The 22606-nt window shown below is 40.6% G+C and overlaps 1 protein-coding gene across 1 annotated transcript in view; it reads right to left on the reverse strand.

Moving 5' to 3' along the window:
• Positions 1–22606, reverse strand: part of GALNT14 (polypeptide N-acetylgalactosaminyltransferase 14) — a 339215-nt gene that overhangs the window by 40074 nt on the left and 276535 nt on the right. Inside the window, 4 exon segments of the mRNA XM_043985329.1 lie at positions 12931–13034; positions 21251–21335; positions 22297–22341; positions 22344–22358. Coding sequence (XP_043841264.1) covers positions 12931–13034; positions 21251–21335; positions 22297–22341; positions 22344–22358 — 249 coding nt within the window.

Consider the following 22606-nt stretch of genomic DNA (forward strand, 5'->3'; position numbering starts at 1 on the left):
TCATGGAATTTCATCCATGTTTTAGCTTTTGTCCTTTCTGGAAGCCTGGGACTGCTGACCTTATAGGAAATGCACCTAGCGCTATTTCAGAAAGTTAACTAACTGGATAAAGCCTGCACAGAACTTAGTGCTATGACTTAGAAAAGGTTAAGGCCTCAGTTGCCATAAAACTGCTGAGTAGAGAATGACTGGTCATGCCTAGAAGCTAGCTAGGACAATAAACTTTCTTGTGCATATGGTTTGTCATTAGGGTTTTTTTCCTCGACATCATTCAGTGTCACCTTCTGGAAGCTCTGATAAATTGTAGGACTGGATGCATCCCAGAGCTCTGCTGTCACCTTTGAAAGACACTCTGTAAGATGGGGCCTGGGGCAGTGGAAGTAGGTGCAATGACCACTGGGCCTGCAGTCAGCTGAGATGAGCAGCAGCTGGTTTCCCAGGTAGAGCTCACAATTCTTAGCTCTCAGCACCCGCAGCATCTGCCGAGTCATCACTTTCACTCCATTGCTTCTGTTAGGCAGGCAGAGGAGGGATCAGAAAAGCCTTTTTATGGGGAGTTAGCATGGGGGTTCTTGCTGAATCAGCAGCAGCATAATCTCCCTTGTGATAAATTCCACGCAGACCCAAAGCCACTCTGAATTCCAAGCAGGGAGATGTGTAATTGTTCTTCCATAGGGCACACGGTTTTATCTGCTTATTTTCTTTAAACCTCAGATTAACATCTGAGAGCTAAGTTGTCTGTTCCACTGACACCCCCTCCCCCAAACCAAATCCCATCTCATCCCCTGCTTATCCAACATCTCCTCATTGAAAACCTCCACTTATTTTTGCTAGGCCAGGGCAACTTCCACATGATCAGTCAGAAGCTCAGGGCCAGAGAGCTGGAAGGACCTCAGGGACTACCCAGAACAACTTCCTCATTTTACAGATAGGGAAACTGAGGCCCAATGAGGATAGGCAACTTGCCTGAGGTCACACGGGTATGCCAGAAGTAGGATTTGAATTCAAGACTTCTCTGATCCCCAGGCCAATGCTATCTCCCAGTGAGAGGTCAAGGACCTGACCCTAAATATAAAAATGCCACTTCTGTTTGCATATCACCTTCTATCTGGGCATTCCTGGGCATCACTTTCATTTTACAGGCTGGTTCCTGGGCTGACATATAGTTCATATTCACCTTCAGATCCCCTGTTACTCATCATCCTAATGGGAAGCTATGAGGTTCTGAAATAAAGTAGCCCATAATTTAACCAAATATGGGCATTCACCTGATGGACCATGGAATTTTTAAGCCCCTGGCATGTGCCAGCCAACCTTAAGCTTTTGCTCTTCCTGTCTTCAATAACCTCCAGGGGATTTAAAGTGAGGCAGGCTTATTTATTCATGATGCTCTCAATCGGCCCATTCTTCTTGATGCCACAGCCCCCTCTCTTAGCATCCAGTGACTGTTGGGCATGGAAAATCCCATTGCTTTCTCTTGAAACGTCCCCCTGGAACCTGAACCCTGTCCCAGATGCCTGTGAGCTCTGTGTTCCTGTAGGTCACTTAACCTTCTTCATCTTTAAAATGGGGTTAACAATAGGAAGATTGTTGTGAAGATCAAAGAACATAAAATATACAAAGCACTTTTCAACCCTCAGAGTGCTATATAAATGCTAGCGGTTGATACCATTACTGTTATCATCATTATTATTGGGGTGTCATAGAAGGAAGTCCTCCCACAATTATGAGGCATGAACAAACTTCTAGGGGCTCTCCTCTGGCCTGCCTCCTCCTCAGCCCAGCAAATACTGGAGGTAACCCCTGAGTAAGCCTCTGGTGGTCGAGGATTTTTAGCCCTAGGAATTCTCTCTGCCTGTGAGTATTGGGGCTTGGGGTGGGTCTGATTAGTGCAAATTTGCATTTGTGTGCGGATGATGGAACAACAGGATGAGGTGCCATAGGGAGGACCTGAGTCACTGACATGTAGTCTAAACAATGGGGAAATCTCCTGGCACTTATCTGTTAACCTTGAGAGTCTTCATCCTGATCTTCTTTGTGCCAGACTATCTTGTTGCCTTAGAAAGAAGGGTAGATTTGTAGTCAGAAGACTTGGGTTCTAACTCCAGCTCTTCCACTTCCTGTGTCACACAGGTACGTGGGCACATCTGAATCTCTTTGGACTCAGTTTCCTCATCTCTAAAATGGGTGGGCTGGGCTAGGAAACTTCCAGGATTTCTTGAAATCTGTACCCTATGATTCTATTACCCTGACTCCCCAGGGGTTCTATGGCTATTGGCTAACTTTCTGTAGACCTCTCTGGATGTGCATAATGTATGCTGTTCATTGGAAAGACAGCTTTGAATCCAGAACCAGGGGATCCTAAATTCATAGCCTGGCTCTGCTAAGTTCTAGTCCTGTGATCTTGGGCAACTCATCTCTCAGGGTCTCAGTTTCATCATCTGGAAAATGAGAGAGTTGGACCAGTTGACCTCTCAGATACCTTCCTTCTCTAAATCTATGCCCTACAATCCTAGGCTGTCCCCAAGTTCTCAGGCCATTACTTGCCCTTGACACTGAGATGTTCAAATGGGAGTAGAGGGAGGTGAGATGCAGGAAGAAAGCAAGGGTGAGATATACCATTTTACTAAAGAGGGATCGTTGGTTGTACAGCACAGGGATGAGTTAAGTTGTTATGGCTGGGAGGAGGGAAATAAATCTTTATTAAGCACCTACTATGTGTCAGGTACTGCAGTAAGTGCTTTACAAATATCCTATTTGATTCTTACAACAACCCTGGGATATTATTTACTCTACTTTACAGTTGAGGAAACTGAGGCAAACAAAAGTTAAGTGACTTGTCTAATGTTAGATGACTTGTAAGCATATGAGGCTGGATTTGAACATCCAAATTCCAGGTCCAGTGCTCCATCACTGCACCATGTAGTTCCTCTAGCAGAACTTCATGGTGTTATTGTTATTGTTGTTATTTTTCCTTTGTTCTCAAAAAGGTCCAGGACAGATGTCATGACTTGCAATGAATTGAATTTCAGTGAGGAAGGGCTGTGCAAAGTCACCAGCCTCACTCTCTGGAGCCATCTGGATCCAGTGGCAAGATCTTCATCAGGATGACTTCAGACAGCCCTGGATGTTTGAGTCAATTGGGGTTAAGTGACTTGCCCAGGGTCACACAGCTAGTGTCTTAGGTGAGACTTGAACTCAGGTCCTTCCAATTTCAGGATCAGTGCTCTATCCACTACACCACCTAGCTGCCCTCCATGGTGTGTAGAAGGTTTAAGCAGTCAACCAGATACAATAATGGAAGTGTTGGTTCTGACATGTCATTGAATTGGGAGTGATATGAACTCTAACTTGGAGGATAACAAAAAAGGAGAGAACTTAAAACTGTTAAGTTAGGGGCCCTGGTACCATGTCAAGAATCAACAGGAGGCAATGCAGGAAGATTTTCTAGAGAAATAATCTGACTTTGTTGGCTTCAATATGGGCACTTGTCTTCTCTGAGAGAATGTAAGCTCCCTGAGGGTAGGGACTGCTTCACTTTCGTCTTTGTATACTCAGTGTACAGAACATAGTAGGAACTTAATAAATGTTTATTCATTGATTATGTTTTGTTTTTGGTGGGGCAATGAAAGTTAAGTGACTTGCCCAGGGTCACACAGCTAGTATGTGTCAAGTCTGAGGCCAGATTTGAACTCAGGTCCTCCTGAATCCAGGGCTGGTGCTTTATCCACTGTGCCACTTAGCTGCCCCTTATTCATTGATTATGGAATGAAGTAAACCCTTTTTGGAAGGATATCTCTGGCCACTATATTATTATTCACTTGTGAATGCAACAGTACAGGGACCAAGTTCACTACAATTGCTGTCTAGGGATACTGAGCTATTGGTTGATTTTCTGGAGCACATATTCCATAGGAATGATTGACTTGGTGTATGAGACATAGCTATGTGAATGCTTATTTGAAGGCATGGACATTTTTTTGCAGGGAAATGAGGGTTAAGTGACTTGCCCAGGGTCACACAGCTAGTTTTGTCAAGTGTCTGAGGCTGGATTTGAACTCAAGTCCTCCTGAATCCAAGGCCAGTGCTTAATCCACTGTGCCACCCACCTGCCCCAGACATGGACATTCTTGAGCAGCCTTGAGTAGCCACTAATGTGGTACCGAGAGTCCCTAGGGAGGATGAGTGTCCTCAAATATGAACAGAACCATCCATCAGATATTAGGGTTTTTTTCTTTTGCTGGGGACTGGTAGGTGCATGGGAGTCCCTCCTGTTTGGGGTGGAGCAGAGTTGTGCTTGTTATTGTTGAATCAACTAGCTGAGATTTAAATGGAGTTAGGTGGCAGAAAAATATAGAATCACTTGCCTGGGCCAGTGGGGAAATATTCCAGCTTCCCTGACAAGGGATCTCCTTGATGACTGGCAGACAGGAGCAAGTATTATGAGGTAATTAAACTGGCTGAAGGAGTTTTCTGGGCTGTTGGAGAACTTCCAGGTTTGAAGAATCTGATTGGACTACTATAGGGTGCTGGGCTCCTTCCAAATGTCGGTGCCAAGCCTTAAATTCTGCCTTCATGGCTAGCATCCCTCTTGACCAAATTATATAGCTACATCTGGCTACACATAACTTCTGTGAAAAAACATGTACAGAACAGTACCTTAGAGGGAGAGTCAGCTTGGGAGCTAGCCACATAACAACTGACATTTCTGGAGTACTTTAAGTAAAAAATCTTTTCATCCATTATCTCAGCCCTTCTGTGAGACAAGTCCAAGAGCTATCATTGTCTCCAATTTACATATGAGAAAGGTTAAGTAAGCTGCCCATGATCCTCTAGTTAGTAAATGTTAGAAGTGGAATTAGAATCCAGGTTTCTCTTGCCTTGAAGTTCAATGTTCTCTCCACCACATTAGGCTTCCTCTCCTGATAACATCTCTAAACACAGCAGAGGTCTTTTTTTGTGTGTCGAATCAGTAAGTTCGTCCTGGGGTGACACTGAATTTTGTCACCGTCCTCATCCCCAACCCAACATCTCTAGTTTTTCTTGCTTAAACCTGCATCTCTCTGTCTCAGTGAAGAGGCAGCTCTGGTTCAAAGGTCAGAGGATGATTTTACCGAAGTGACAAGCTGCCCTCAAACATATAAAAATGCCTCTGAGACATAAAGTATCAGAATAGGAAGTGATTTCAGAGTTTATCAATCAATTAGTCAATCAACATGCATTTATTAAGTACCTGCTATGTTCTACTCTCTAGTCCAATATATACATGAATAAGAATCTCTTCTTTAGCATCCCCTAAAAAGTAGTCAGTCATCTAGTTCTATCTGAAGACTTTTGATATTGGAGAACTCACTACCTCCTGAAGCAACTCACTACTTGTCAAAGAGGAATGTGACTACATTGAACTGATAGCCATTTCGCATATTTTTCTTTTTTATACTTTGCCATGGCCAGAAAAGGTTGGATCACCTGGTGACCAGCTCTTTAGGGCCAGGTCTCTCCACACTTGGTCAGCCTGTGCCAAGGTTTATAGTTGATAACTTTCCATCTTTCTAAGACTTGCCACAGCTTGTGATCCACGATTCATAGGCAGGTGGGAAGGCAAAAAGGAAATAATCATTTATTAAGTGCCTACTGGGTGCTAGGTATGGTGATAAGTACTTTACAAATATTATTTCTTTTGGTTCCCCCTTCAACCCTATGAGGTAGGTGCAATGATTATCCCCATTTTATAGATGAGGAGATTGTGGCAGATGGTGAAGTAACTTTTCCAGAGTAACAAAGCTAGTAAGTGTTTGAAGCCAGATTAGTATTCAATTTTTCCTGATTCCAGCCCCAGCCCCCTATCTATCCACTACACCACCTAGTTGTCTCTGTAGGACACAAAGAGGTTTACATGGTTTACCCAAAGTCAAACAGCTAAAAAATGGCAGAACCAGATTTCTAACTTTGAGTTGTTCTGCATCCAAATCCTTTGTTTTTCCAAGTAAACCATATTGCTCCATGCTGGCTGTATTGTCTGAGTCTCAGTTTCCTCATCTGTGAACTGGACATATTACATGTACTGCCCACAAGTGTATGCATGTGTTTTATATATGTGTTTGTATATAGATATATATACACATATATATGCACTACATATTCACACACAGATATGCATCTACATGTATAGACATATGTGTATATAGAATATATATTTAGTGTATAAATGTATATATAATATATGCAGAGATATATACTTTATCTAAAGTTGAATCTTTATAAACATCAAGAAATAATCTAAGTTTGTTTTGTCTGTAAAATAACAACATACATGTTATTATTATTATTAATTTCATTCTCATCATTTTGAATGAAGTTTAGATAGAAATGTCCCTGGTACCAATTACCATGCTGTTGCTTCTTTATATTTAATGTCCTGTATACTATACACAGGTGAATAAAAGAAATGTTTTCTTGTAATTGAATAAAAGTACTGGGACATAAATGCATCTTCTATGGGCAACCTGAAATCATGTTTGACAGTTATAGCAGCATGGAGGGCAAACAGGGATGCTATGCACCTCATCTTGACCCCACTTGGCTCAGAGTCCTTCTGCTAGGTCTCTATATTTTGAAAACTTTTGATTCCAAGCAGATGGAGGTTACAAGTACTTGTTTTGGTCATGTCTATTCAACATTGTTCTTAAATTTTTATGGATAATGTTGTGCCTAGCTTTATCTATGAGATTCTTTGTGACTGCTACAGTTTATTTGTTGGAATTCCCCACAATGATGTGTTGGGCTTTGAGAAAGTTATTATCACTAATATCATCATTATTATTCTTCCTTCTCAGCATTAACCTCAAGAAATGTTGGCCTATTGTATTTTGGAGACATACCATACTGCACTCAGGAAGCTCCTCAGCCTCCTGTCAGGATATCGGCACACTAGCTTGTCCTACCTCCCAGTTTGCTAGGCAACAGATGCCTTTATTCTCTAGAGATCAACACCTATAAGTGAGATGCAGCCTGAAGTTAGCAGATAGATTACATGTATCACATGTTACAAAAATTGGAGTTTAAGCATCCAATTTTAATGCAAATGAGTGACTGGGAAAAAAAAAAACACCTTGAAAGTCACATTTTCCTAAAATCTCTTCATATGCTGAAGAGGAGAGGTAATTATCAGAGCCATTCAGTCTGTTGCAGAAGCACCTTGTGGGGGAAAAAAGAGGCATCTGTATCACTGGCCTTTGGTGAAAACAGGAAGGGGAAAAGGGATGAGAATGAAAAGGACTGGTCGGTCACATGTCTGCCACACAGGCAAGACTGCCTAAAAATCAGGTATTCCTCTCCTCAGATGGAGAGGACAGCCTAGAGTGGTCCCTTGCAATGGAACACAGGCATCTCCTCTGCCAGGCAGAGAACTATTAACCATTTAATAGCCACTGTTTGTTCAACTTCTAATTAATTTCTATTTCAGACAGATGAAAAGCTTGGAGAATACCAGAGAAGAGGGAGCTACCTTTCCAGATGCTATTAAAATAAGAAAGAGAAACTCCTTTTAAATATAAAGGAGAGTCAGCATGGTATGGTGGTAAAAAACAAAACAAAACAAAACACCAGCTGTGGCTTGACTCACTTGACCTCCCTGGACCTCAGTTTCCTTATCTGTAAAATGAGAAAATGAGGGGAGGAGGAGAATAAAAGGCCTCTGAGGTTCCTTGTGGTTTAAACCACAATCATTATAACAGCTAACATTTTATATATATATATAATTTGATCTTTACCACAACCTATAGGAGATAAGATGCTATTATTATCCCCATTTAACAGATGAGGCAATTAAGGCAAACAGATTAAGCAAGTTTCCCAGGATCGCACAGATAGTGAGTGTCTGAGGAGGGACAGCAAACCAGGTCTTCCTCCATGTCCACTACACCTTTCTCCCTGTGTATTGTTTTGGTTTTTGGTTTTTGTTTTCTTTTGGCAGGGCAATTGGGGTCAAGTGACTTGTCCAGGGTCACACAGTTAGTAAGTGTCAAGTGTCTGAGGTGGGATTTGAACTCAGGTACCCCTGAATCCAGGGCCGGTCCTTTATCCACTGCGCCACCTAGCTGCCCCTACACCTTTTTTCTCTGTCTCTGTCTCTCTCCTTTAATCTATTTTAATCTGAAATCATAATCATGGATTTCGTCCACTCTCCCATTCCCCTCTCACTACACATTTGGAGACATTGTTATCTTTTCTGTCTCACCATTCCTTTTCCATTCCTTTTGCTGGGTCATCAACCTAACTGCAACCTCTGTGAGTATTCCTGAGGTTTCTATCCTGGGATCTCTTCTATCTTCTCTCTACACTCCATCTCTTGGTGAATTAATTAGCTTCCATGCAGTTAATATCTCTATGTGTTTCCCATATTTATCTGTCTATGCCTACTCTCTCTCCTGTCCTCCAGTCTCATATCATCAAATGACTGGTAGATTTCTTGAATTAGATGTCAAATAGGCATCCTAAACCTAACATGACCAAAGCTGAACTTGTTATTGTTCCAACAAACCTCATCTTTCTCTTGAACTTTCCTATTTATGTAAAGGCTATGACCATCCTCTTAAATCCAGTTCAGTGCAATTCATGACATCACCCAATGTCACAGTCCTCTTTAGGAATGAAGGACAAACAACAACAACACCTAGGTTCAGAACTTCAAAAGTAAATCTCATCTCTGCCTTTTTCCTTAACACACAAATCCAATCGGTTGCCAAATCTTGTGACTATTTCCACAACATCTCTTGCACCTGCTTCTTCTCTCCATTCACAAGACCACCCTTCTAGTTCAGGCTCTTATTATATCCTGCCTGGACTATTATAATATCTTTTTAATTGGTCTTCCTGCTGCAAATCTCTCCCCTCTCCAATCATCCAGTTATTGAAATGCTTTTCTTAAAGTGTAGTTTGGACCACATGAATCTACTAATCAATAAACTCCCTATTAGTTCTAGGGTGAAATGCAAAACTTCTATGTGATTTAAAATTTTTTATAGCCTGGACTCAACCTGCCTTTCTAGCCTTATTATATATTACTTCCTGTTCCCACACTCTACAATCCAAGCAAAGTGGCCTTCTTCTCATTCCTAACACATGGCACTCCATCTTCTTGTCTTGATAACTCTGCATAAGTTTTCCTCCATGCCTGGAACCCATTTCCTCCTCACCTCAAATCTCTAGTATCCTTCAAGCCTTATCCTAACCTTCTATAGTAACGTTCCATTCAAGGTCTTTCCTAATTCTACTCTCTTTTGGTGCTTTCCTTCCCTCCATTGCCTCATCCACATAATATCCAAAGCAATGGAAAAGGGGCAACATAGAGTAGCAGGATGTGTGTTACATATGGAATCAATCCCAACACTTATCCATGTGTGATGAGGGGCAAGTAATTTAATCCTTCTGTAAGCCAAATTTCCTCATTTGAAAAAAATGGGAATAATAATTATAGCACCTACCAACTAACCTCACAGAGTTGTTTTTAGGGCCATGAGATCCTATTTATGAGCTAATGCATGTTTTTGTTCATAAAATCCAAAATGATATATAAAAGCCAACTATTATAGACAGACAGACAGAAAGATAGATAGATAGATAGACAGAAGAGACAAAGAGTGATAGTAGGTAGGCAGTAAGTCGAGTGAATGTTGGATTCAGAGTGAGGAAGTTTTTTTTTTTTTTTTTTTTTTGCGGGGCTTTGGGGGTTAAGTGACTTGCCCAGGGTCACACAGCTAGTAAGTGTCAAGTGTCTGAGGCCGGATTTGAACTCAGGTACTCCTGAATACAGGGCTGGTGCTTTATCCACTGTGACACCTAGCTGCCCCCCGAGGAAGTTGTTTTTTAGGCATGTCCAAGTCTTTGTGAACCCAACTGGGGTTTTCTTGGCAAAAGTTCTGAAGTAGTTTACCATTTCCTTCTCTAGTTCATTTTACAGTTGAGGAAACTGAGGCAACCAAGGTTAAGGGACTTGTCCAAGATTGCACAACTAGTAAGTTCTGAGGACAGTTTTGAATTAAGAAGATGAGTCTTCCTAACTCTAGGGCTGGCTCTTTATCCACTGTGTCACCTAACTGCCAGGAAGACCTGAATTTAAATCCTGCCTCGAACATTTTCTAGCTGTGTAACTCTGAACAAGTCACTTAACCTTTCTCAATATCAGTCTCCTCATCTGTAATATGGGGACATTAAGATTGCCTACTTCACAGTGCTTTTGTGAGGAATGCATAAGGTAATGCATGTATTTTGTAATTTTTATCTATAACATAGCACAGTAAAAAAAGATTATTGCACGCAAAACTGCAAATCTATTATGTACAACTTGCTATTCCTTTTAAATTTTTAATAATATTATGTAATTTTCTTTTTTCCTTTTTTCTTTCCTCTCCTACCCTAGACATGGTTACCATCACACACACACACACACACACACACACACACACACTCATTCTATACATACTTGTACAATTGGGGAATGGCTGAACAAGTTGTGGCAATATGAATGTGATAGAATACTATTAAGCTATGAGAAATGATGAGCTCAATGATCTTAGAAAAACATAGATAGATTTACATGAAATAATGAAGAGTGAAATGAGCATAACCAAGAGAATATTGTATACAGTAAGATCAATATTGTTTTAAGAACAACTTTGAGCAATTAAGTCATTTTGACTATTATAAATACCCAAATTAACTACAAAGGACTTATGAAGGAAGATGCTATCTATATCCAGAGAAAGAACTGATAAATAGAAGTGTTATGCAAATTTTTAAGTGATATATAAATGTTAGCTATTTGTGTGTACATGTGTATATATATATATATGTGTGTGTGTGTGTGTATGTATCTATCTACTGATATACACATATGTGCAAACACATGCATACACAGAGGCAGCTAGGTGGCTCAGTGGATAGAGTGCCAACCCTACAGTTAGGAGGACCTGGGTTCAAACCTGGCCTCAGATACATATTAACTGTGTGACTCTGGGCAAGTCAATTAACTTCTGTTTACCTGTTTCCTCATCTGTAAAATGAGCTAGAGAAGGAAATGGCAAACCACTCCAGTATCTTTGCCAAGAAAACCCCAAATTAGGTCATGGAGAGTTGGACACGACTAAAAATGACTCAACAACAACTCTTTCTTTCTCTACACACACACACACATATACATTTATACACACATACATACACACACACATATATACATATATATGTGTGTGTATGTGTATACAATGCACATGTAGCATTGTAAGCTATATGCACGCATATACATAAAATCTTTTTGCTATATGCATTATATTATAACACGGGTGCTATATGTACAACACATACATATTTGTGTACATCCATGTATATGCTTCAACATCAAAGGAAATAGCAGATTTGCTGCCTCACAAGGCAACTTCTCATAGTTTGTATAAATATTTATAATGTGTATATATATGTGTATATATATATACATCACACACATATATACACATACTTCTATCCATATATATATATATATACACACACACATAGCTATATGCCCATATACACATACAAATAGCTAACACTCACACAAACTATGAGAGACTGCTTGTGAGGCTGCAAGTCCCCTCTCTCCTTAGGTGTTTAGCCGAAGTTGCACAACCATCTGTCAGGGTTTAAACAGGCGGGACCCCTGTCTTCATGGGGTGTCAGGTAGGACTAGATGACCTTTGACATTTTCCCAGTCTGAGCACTCCATGGTCCTCTCTGATTCTTAGTGAGTTTTAGAGAGCCCTTTCTGTTCCGTCCACTGAGGAGGATGTCCTGATGTTAGCCTGAACAGTAGTGGCTCAAGTGGTTTCAGCCTTATTCATCATCATTTCAGCCTACATAATGTGATCCTGGCAGAAATTCCAAAGCAATACAGTGATGCCCCAACAGGGCCAACGAAGGCTTTAGGAGTGGGGAGCTGGCTTCTCGGGGTATAGAAAGCAGGAAGGGTGGCATGAGACTGGGCCTTCTTCAGACAGTGATGAATCTGCCTGGATCAGCCATGGGTTAGAACTCAGTTTGGTTTATGATTGTTTTCATTTTCCATGGCATTTGTTGCGCCTTCGATCTGGCCTGCACAGGCTGGGAGATGGACTTTTTTCTGATAGATTTCTTTCCACTGGCCGGTTGGGGAGAGCAGATGCTGCAGGTCAGGCCTGCGGCAATCAATTTGGGGAAAATAACTCTTACTGACTGAGGAAGAAAGCCATAAAACACAAAGGAGGCAGGGATGGAAGAAAACAATAGCAACCTCACAATGGATGAGATTACTGCTAAACGCCAGACCCTGCCCCTATAGATCATTCCTAGAGCCAGCACATCCACTCAGTGATGCTGCCATTCACTGTGTGCACCCTGGGGCTGAGAAAGTAGCGAAGTGAGTTTAGGAGCCATTGCGTGACACCCCACAGTTCTTCCTCTTTCTGTCCAGCCCTGTGAGTTTCTCAGTGTAGGGACAAGCACTATGAACTGAAGTCCTGGTTAGCTGGTTGCCAGTCACACTAAAAGGATGCCCAGGATGGCAGAGCTCCTATGAATCAAATACAGGATTTGAACCCTTGGTCCTTCTGACTCCAGGCCAGCCCTTTAGCCAGTCTATTCTCCTAGTCTCCTCTTGCACAAATTCCAGGCTCTCCTCGGCAACCCATTATATAGTTTTAGCCACCAACTAAAATCTGCAGTGGCTCCATCTCTTCTACCTCTGCCTCACTTCCCCATCTTGTTCAAGCTCATTTATTCACCCCACTCTCATACAGCTGCTGAGGTGGGAGGCTATCTATCACCAAGATACATCTGAATATTTTTTGCCTCATTCTCAACCTCTCAGACCAAAGGGTCTGTTTGGTGCCAATGTTTGGCTGGGCAAGGGCTGGGACTCACCAAAGTTTTCTCCACCCCAGATGTCCATCGCTGCATCATACTTCCCCAGGTGATTAAACCAGGATTTGTTCATTACAAATAGCCCTCCGGAAATTATTGGAGTCCTACACATCAGGAAAGGGAGAGGAGAGTGAGTTAAAAGTAGGCAGAAGCTCTCAGAATCTCTTTTCTTCAGAGCCCACAGACCAAGGCCATTATCCTCGTCCTTTCTGTTCCTCTTGCAGAAGGACCAATAAATTTCCACTTTACCTGGAACAAGGACATGCACCTAAACATGTAGCACTGCCTGGTCATTGTGCTGTCGCTCATAAATTTTGCAGCTCTTGCTGGCAGACTACACCCATCAGTGTGCCTCTTCCCTAAGGCCCAGGGTTCATGGCCTTGACTGCAGGCTTCCAAACAGAAATGCACTTGGTACTTGGAGAAAATTTACACATTCTCTCAAGAGCCTCCTGCCTTGGAACACTCTCTTAGAAACTCTATCAGTAATGGCATAGGATGCCTGGTCACTTAAAGGAGAAGAAAACTAAAATCTTAGGAAAGCTGCTTTATCAACCAATCATTACTGGGAAACAGGGTCTTCATGAAGTACCTCTCCTATCCTCCACAGCTCCTTCTTTTGTTCTGGTTCATTGGGATCATTGTCAAGTGCTTAGCATAGTGCCTGGCACATACTAAGTATTATATAAATGTTAACTATTATTATCATTAATTATTCTTGACTGCTTGATAGTGGCAATGGGAGAACCATGTGGGTAGGAGGAAGTATCATGGGCTTTAGAGCCAGAAAAACAATCTGGTCCAATTCCTTCAGTTTACACATGAAGAAACTGAGGCTACAAGAGGTGGACAAACTTTTAGGATGCTGATAATCTGAGGAAAGTCCAGGGGAAGATGATAAGGATGGGAAAGGGCCTGGAATGCATTTATATGGTGGCTCATTGAAGAAGGAAGGAAACTAGCATATATATATAAAACTCTTTTTTTGGGGGGGGGGCAATGAAGAATAAGTGATTTTCCCAGGGTCACACAGCTAGTAAGTGTCAAGTGTCTGAGGTTAGGATTTGAACTCAGATCCTCCTGAATCTAGGTAGGGCTGGTGCTTTATCCACTGTGCCACCTAACTGCCCCTGAAACTAGCATTTCTTAAAGCACCTTCTATATGCTGGACACTGTGCTAAGTGTTTTTCAAATATTCATCTGATCTTCAGAACAACACTGCAAGGAAGGTGGTTTTATTATCCTCATTTTATAGTTGAAAAAGCGAAGACAGTGACTTGCCCAGGGGAATAAGTGTCTGAAGCCACATTTGAACTCAGCTCTTCCTGATCCCAGACCCTGTGTTCTATCCACTTGTGCCACCAACTGCCCATGAAGGAATTGGTGATGTCTGAAATGGAGAAGAGGAGACACAGAGGAGAAAAGCATCTGAAGAATACCTGAATGGGGGGTGGGTATATGGGAAAACGTCCTAACAATTAGAGTTCTCCCTTGGGTTGTCCCAGGAGGTAGGATATTTGCCCTCATTGGAGGCTTTAAAGCAAAGGCTGAAAGAGTACTTTTCAGGTGTGTTTGTGGAGGGATTCTTTTAAGTGGTGTGTGGATGGCCTGCTGGGTTCCTTCCAACTCTGAAACTCCATGTTTCTGTGATTTGCCTGAGATTTCTTAGATCATAAGTAGCAGAATTAGGGTTCAAACCTAGATCCTCTGAATCCAAATCCAGGAGTTGAAGAAGCTTGAGGAAGAACAAATGGAGAGTACCATGGGACCGAAAAAATGCTTTTTGTTGAGTGTAGCCAAGCTTTGTTCTGAAAATCAGGGAACACAAGGGCTTGGAGGGAGTATAGAACTCACCCTAGTTCAACCCCTAAATGTCCAGCTAAAGCCTTGGGATGGTAAGTGAATTATTCTAGGTCTCTCAATTAGTCACTGTGTGACTAAGAATAAAACCCAGGCCTCTTAGTTTCTAATTTGGCAGATAGTGTGTTGTACCTAAAGTCAGGAAGACCTGAGTTCAAACCTAACCTTCGATGTTTAGCATAAGTATGACTCTAGGTAAGTCACTAATTCCTATAAGTGCTACAAGAAAGACCTAAGTTCTAATCTAGTCTATTATTTACGAACTGTGAGACCCTGGGCAAGTCACTTACCCTCTGATTCACTTCAGTTTCCTCAACTGTAAAATGGGGATAATAATAATGTCTACCTTGGGGACAGCTAGGTGGTACAGTGGATAGAGCACTGGCCCTGGATTCAGGAGGACCTGAGTTCAAATCCAGCTTCAGACACTTGACACTTACTAGCTGTGTGAACCTGGGCAATTCACTTAACCCTTATTGCCCTGCAAAATAATAATAATAATAATAATAATAATAATAATAATAATAATAATAATAATATCTATCTTGTAAGGTTGTTTTAAGGACCAGATGAGATGATAATTGTAAAAGCCTGGAATTTGTGCAAGAGGAAACTAGCACTTAGCACAATGTCTGGTACAGTCCCAGACTTTAGGGACACCCTGTATAAATGTCAGTGATAGCAAGACTGCATGGGGACTGGGGCAGTTAGGTGGCACAGTGGATAGAGCACCGGCCCTGGAGTCAGGAGGACCTGAGCTCAAATGTGGCCTCAGACACTTGACACTTAACTAGCTGTGTGACCCTAGGCAAGTTACTTAACCCCAATTGCCTCACAAACAAAAAAAGACTGCATGGTGACTGACTGGGTTTTTCTTAAGCCTTCCTGTTGAGTTCTGTTTCTCTGATTAGCAAATGGAATGGGTCAGTTAGGAGGTGCAATGGATAAAGCACTGGCCCCAGAGTTAGGAGGACCTGAGTTCAAAATCTCACCTCAGGCACTTACTAGCCATGTGACCCTGGGCAAGTCACTGAACTCCAATTGCCTTAAATATCCAGGGCCATCTCCAGTCATCCTGATGATATCTTGCTGCTGGACCCAGATGGCTCTGGAGGAGAGAGTGAGGTTGGTGACTTTTCGTTTTTGTTTTTTTTGATTATGCAATGAGGGTTAAGTGACTTGGCCAAGGTCACACAGTTAGGAAGCGTCAAGTGTCTGAGGCCAGATTTGAACTCAGGTCCTCCTGACTCCAGGGCTGGTACTCAATCCACTGTGCCACCTAGCTGCCCCCTGAGGTTGGTGACTTTTCACAGCCATCCCTCACTTAAGTCCAATTCACTGCAAGTCACGACATCACCTTGATGTCATGGTCCTCTTGGAGAAAGAAGGACAAACAAAAATAACAGCAAAATGATTACAGAGAGAGGGCAGTTTCACAGAAAGAGCACGAGACATTTGCCTTTAAGAAAGAGGGAGAGGCAGATAAACTGCTGTGTTTGTCCTTGACTTTGTAATGACCACCCCTCTGATGTCTAGATGGATGGCTTGCAAATTTTTTTTCACCTATTCCCTCCCCCCCTCCCACAAACTCCTTCTACTCCTATGGCTCATATCAATCAGTGATTGATTAATTATGTATTTATTGAGAATATCTTCTGTGCTCAGCATAGTGAAGGCCAATGCACCATCATCCCTCAATAGATAGGTGATAGATGGAGAGAAAGATAGACAGAGACAGATAGGGATAAATGAATGAGGAGAAATATAAATAGATAATAAATAAAGAGATAGATGATAGATAAATGAATAAATGCATATATACATAAATAGCTATATTTTACTGCCACAAGCAGCTCTTAGACATTTTGTAGCTTTGGTTTCTTTTTCAGCATCACTGAAGAATTTAAAGGCTGGGAGGGAAGAAGGTCAGGAGAGAGAATGTAGAATCATGAGAGGCTGATTCACATCTTATTGGTTTAATCCTTAGTTTATATCAACCCTATCTGGAGTTTAATGCTTGTCATGTGCATCCAGAGTGTCAAACACCTAGCCAGGGGGCCACATGCTTCCCACAACACTCCTGAGTGTAGCGTGAGCCAGATTAAAATGTAATTGGGGAATATTTAACAAAATAAATAAAAATGCAATAAGACATGGATCATTTTACACTTTAAAACTAAGTCACCATGGTGGTGCAGGAATCTGTATGTATGGCTGCTGTTAGTGGCTCCTGTTTGGTTTTCAGGACCCATTTTTATGGATTGCCTGGGTCCCTCTTGCAAGTTCCCACTCTTTGCTTTGAAAAACACTCATTTAGGGGCCGGGTAGGTGGTGCAGTAGATAAAGCACCAGCCCTGGATTCAGGAGGACCTGAGTTCAAATTTGGCCTCAGACACTTGACACTTACTAGCTATGTGATCCTGGGAAAATCACTTAACCCTCATTGCCTCGCAAAAAACAATACAAACAAAAACACACACACACACACACACACACAAAACCCCACTCATTTGGTGGGCATTCATTTGTAGATCTCAAAGATATCTATCTTCTTATTTTTTTTCTTTCCTTATGCTATTCTTTAGGGTAGCCAGACAGTTTAAAATGTAAGCACCTGGAATTAGAATAGGCAAGGAGGAAAGAAAACTATCATTCTTTGCAGATGATATGATGGTATACTTAGAGAATTCTAGAGAATCAACCAAAAAATTACTTGAAACAATTAATAACTATAGCAAAGTAGCAGGATATAAAATAAATCCACATAAATCATCAGCATTTCTATACATGATCAACAAAGTCCAGCAGCAAGAGATAGAAAGAGAAATTTCATTTAAAGTAATGGTAGACAATATAAAATACTTGGGAGTCTACTTGCCAAGACAAACCCAGGAACTCTATGAACATACATAACACTTTTCACACAAATCAAATCAGATCTAAATAATTGAAAAAATATCAATTGCTCATGGATAGGCCGAGCTAATATAATAAAAATGACAATTCTACCTAAATTAATTTACCTATTCAGTGCCATACCAATCAGGCTACCTAAAATTATTTTATAGAGCTAGAAAAAATAATAACAAAATTCATCTGGAAAAAACAAATGGTTAAGAATAATCAAGGTAACTAATAAAAAAATGCACAGGAAGGTGGGTTAGCTGTACCAAATCTGAAGCTCTACTGTAAAGCAGCAGTCACCAAAACTATTTGGTACTGGCTAAGAAATAGAGTGGAGGATTAATGGAATAGCCTAGGCACAGGAGACACAGTAGTGAATGACTTTAGTAATGTAGTGTTTGATAAACCCAAAGACTCCAGCTTCTAGGATAGGAACTAAGTATTGACAGAAACTGCTGGGAAAACCTGGAAGATAGTATGGCAGAAATTAGGCATAGACCAATATCTTACACCTTATACTAAAATAAGGTCAAAATGGGTACATGAGTAAACATAAAAGGTGATACCATAGGTAAATTAGGAGAGGAAGGAATAGTTTACCTTTCAGATCTTTGGAAAGGAAAACAGTTTATGACCAAATAAGAGATAGAGAATATTATGAAATGCAAAATGGATGATTTTGATTACATTAAATTAAAATGTTTTTGTACAAACAGAAGCAATACATCCATAATTAGAAGGGAGGCAGAAATCTGGGAAACAATTTTTATAGCCTGTACTTCTGATAAAGGCCTAATTTCTATGATATATTGGGAACTAAATCAAATTTATAAGAATCCAAGTCATCCCCCAATTGAGAAATGATCAAAGGATATAAATAGGCAGTTTTCTGAACTGGAAATGGCCTCAGATGTTATACACACACACACACACACACACACACACACACACACACACACCACACATCTATATATCAGGACAAAATGGAGATGGCCTCAGATGTTTAAGGCAATTGGGGTTGTGACTTTCCTAGGGTCACACAGTTGTAAATGTATGAGATCAACCTTAGATCCTCCCGACTTCAGGGCCAGTGCTCTATCCACTGCACCACCTAGCTTCCTCCTACCATGTATGTATCAACAAACAGTAGCCCCCTACCCCCAAAGGAGGAAATGCGGACTAATCTTGTCCCAGGGCATTCTAGGGGGTTCAAACTGAAGTGTCAAAGGATTTCTCCCCTATTTCATCCAGACTGCCTAAACAGCATGCAAATCATAAAAGTGGGATGCCACCTACATGTCATGATGGTAGATGTCCCTAATAGAAGTCAGAACTGGGTTTGATTCCTAGATCTGCCACATGGGAACTGTATGACCTTGGGCAAGCCTGTAAAATGTTCCCTCCTTATGCCACCTCTTAGAATTTATCCTTCATTTCCTTCAAAAGTTGGTTCAGGGGTAGCTAGGTGGTGCAATGGATAGAGCACCAGCCCTGGAGTCAGGAGGATCTGAGTTCAAATCCAGCCTCAGACACTTGATACGTACTAGCTGTGTGACCCTGGGCAAGTCATTTAACCCCAATTGTCTCACCAAAAACAAACAAACAAACAAACAAAACAAAAGTTAGTTCAGGAATGAAGACTTTTCTGATTGTTCTAGTACCTGATGCCCCACATCCCATATGACATTATATACTTTTTATATACTCTGTAAATATATGCATACATATATGTGTAAAAATGTGTATGTATCCATATATATATGCACATATACACATTATAAACATCTATAAAATATAATACATTCATGTGTATGTATATTTATATAAACATATGCATATGTGCATATAGATAAATATGTACACACATGCATATATACAAACATATACATATACATACATACATCTCTCTCTCTCTCAATCTATCTATCTATCCAACTAACTAACTATCTGGTATCTTTCCCAAAGAAAGGAGGCTCTTTGAGGTGGCAGGGATTGTTCCACTTCTGTCTTTTCATCTCCCAAAGCTCAACACAGTCCCTAGCATGTAATATATAATTAACAAATAGTTGATGGTTGAAGTTACCTCTCTGAGTCTCAGTTCTTTCAGCTTTAAAATGTGGCTGACAATATTTTCAGTAAATAATACTTGGTTATATCTAAAATATGGGTGATAATATCTGTACTAATAACTCACTTATATAATGCTTTGAGGTTGACAAAGCACTTTCCTTACAACTCTGTTGAAAAGGAAGGAAATGCATTGTTACCCTTGCTCCTTGCTTTTGAGAGGACACTGCAGATGAGAGATGAAGTAGTCATTACATCTCCCATTAGTGTCAATACTCTTTCCATCACACTGACCAGCCTTTCTTCTTTCCTTCCTTCCTTTCTTTTTTTTTGGGGGGGGCGGGGGGGGGAATGGTGAATGAGGGTTAAGTGACTTGCCCAGAGTCACACAGTTAGTAAGTGTCAAGTGTCTGAGGCTGGATTTGAACTCAGATCCTCCTGAATCCAGGGCCAGTGCTTTATGCACTGCGCCACCTAGCTGCCCCCTACCAGTCTTTCTTGAGATCAAATACCATGCAAGTATAGTAGCCAGAAGAACAAGAAAACTATTAGTTGGGCAAAATTAATTGATACAACAACCTTATCTGTCAATATATATGCACTCTGCTCCTCTAGTCTCTTGACTCTGATGAGAGGAAAGAAATATTATTATTCATTATCTCTTCTTTGGGGCTATTGTTGATTTTTCATTTACTCAGCCTCCTTTCATTATGTATCATTTTCCTAGGTCTTGGTTCCTGGTTCTCTGCATCAGTTTATTTAAATTTTCTGATGCTTCTCCAAATTCCTCATTTTTAGTTCTTACTGCATAGTACTATTCTATTACTTTTGTATACTACAGAATGTTCAGTCATTTTCCAATCAATGGACACCTACTTTGTTTCATGTCTTTTGCTAGCATGAAAGTACTGCTGGACCTTTGTTTCTATCTTTGAAGTCCTTTAGGGTATATACCTGGTAGTGAGATCACTGGGCTGAAGTATATGATAGATAATAAACTTTCCGTATATAGTTCCAAATTATTTTCAAGAGTCAGGGGAGCAATTTAACAGCCCCATCAAATATCTATAGTGTGCCTGCTTTTCCATAGTCCCTCCAACATATTTCAGTTTTTTTCTATTCTTTACAAATTTTGAGGGTATGACATAAACCCTAGAGTATTTTAAAATATGCAATTCCCTTCTTAGTAAATTGGAACTTTTTTTCACATAGTTTTTAATATTTTCAATTTGTTTGAAATATTCATATCCTTTGATTTTTACAATTATTGGCAAATAGCTTTTTACATTTAATGTATTTGTGTTAGTTCTCCATAGAACTGAGGTATCAAACTTTCATCAGTAATATTAGATGTACAGTTTCATGTGCAATCATCTTTCAATTCTATGTTATGGAAATGCTTGTTTTGTTTCTTAAGATCAGAATCAAATATATTATATATATATATATATATTTTAAAGTGATGTTAGGTATAAAGATTTTTACTTACTTGATGGGTTGAATGGGATCCACACGTAAGGCCTTTTCCCTAAGGGAAAGCTCCTCCCACTTGAAATGGAGTGTCCAATCAAACCCTAAGCCATAGCAAAAAATAATATATATGTGTATATACAAATACAAGCATAGATGTTTATATATGTGTATATATATATATACATACAAATACATATATACATTACACACACATCTCCCTTAAACCTTGAGATATATAAGAAACAAATATACTACCCCCCCATTGACTTTATGCATGTCCTTTTGGAGGTGTTTAAGTAAAATCCAATAATACCTGTCGAGTTTGGTAAGGAAGCATTCACTTGACTATGCAATGGGAAAAACATTTGACTTTTAGAGCCATACTATTCCTAGTTCACATTCTCCCCTACTAGCCATGCCCTCTTTGAAGCTTGGTTGGTTCCATGAAACAAAGAGCCAGACATCGAGAAATAGCTAGGGACAGGGTCCTTGAACAAGTTGAAATGAAAGGGGTCAAAATAATGAGTCACATACATACATGAGTCATATAATGGTTTGTTAAAATGAACACAACTGAGATTCCTGTAGCTGGGGGGATTTTTCTCATTTTCTGTGAGTAGAGTTACCAGGAACTCCTGATCCCCCAATCCTGAATTAAATTATATTAAAGGGATATTTGGAATGGATTACAGGGCTCCCTTTCTTAAAGAAAACCCCTTATCCATTCCCCTAGCATAGGTCTTGGATAATTACTGAGAGAGTAGTATTGGGGCCAGAGGTTCTTGGGAACTGAACTCAGGATACTAGTTATCAGGGAACCCTTGCTTCAGCCCATCTTCTCCTTGTTTAGGTTATATTGGGGTTCCCAAAACTTCACCCATGCCTTTATGATTTCAAGGTGAAGGGGCAGAAAGGGCAATGGGTTATCTTACAGGTAATCCGGAATCAGGGCTGGGCATCCAAGTCATGATATTGACAGGAAAGAACTTACTCTATTTTCCCACAGTCAATCATTTGGCAACAAGAAATTCCTATTGGGGAAAAGAAGCCAGCCCCACTTACCACCTCTCATGTCCGGGGAAGAAGACACGTAGGCAAAAGTGTCCGGTTAATGATGTCAATTACTGACACACCACCCGTGTAGGATCCTGAAAAATAACACACATACCTCTATATTGCTTTTATGCCTGAATCACTTTATGTTAACATAATCAGGGAGGTAAGTCAATGGAGCTGTGGCATCAGTAAGACAATCGCTGCTGCCAACAGTACTATTGAAGGCACCTGTTTCTCTCCCAATTTGAGGCTACTTGAAGATAGCACATAAAAGCAGAATCACTGGACTGATGTCTATTACAGAATGTCCCTTAGT

This window comes from Dromiciops gliroides, chromosome 2 (genome assembly GCF_019393635.1).
Source record: "Dromiciops gliroides isolate mDroGli1 chromosome 2, mDroGli1.pri, whole genome shotgun sequence".
Lineage (NCBI taxonomy): Eukaryota > Metazoa > Chordata > Mammalia > Microbiotheria > Microbiotheriidae > Dromiciops > Dromiciops gliroides.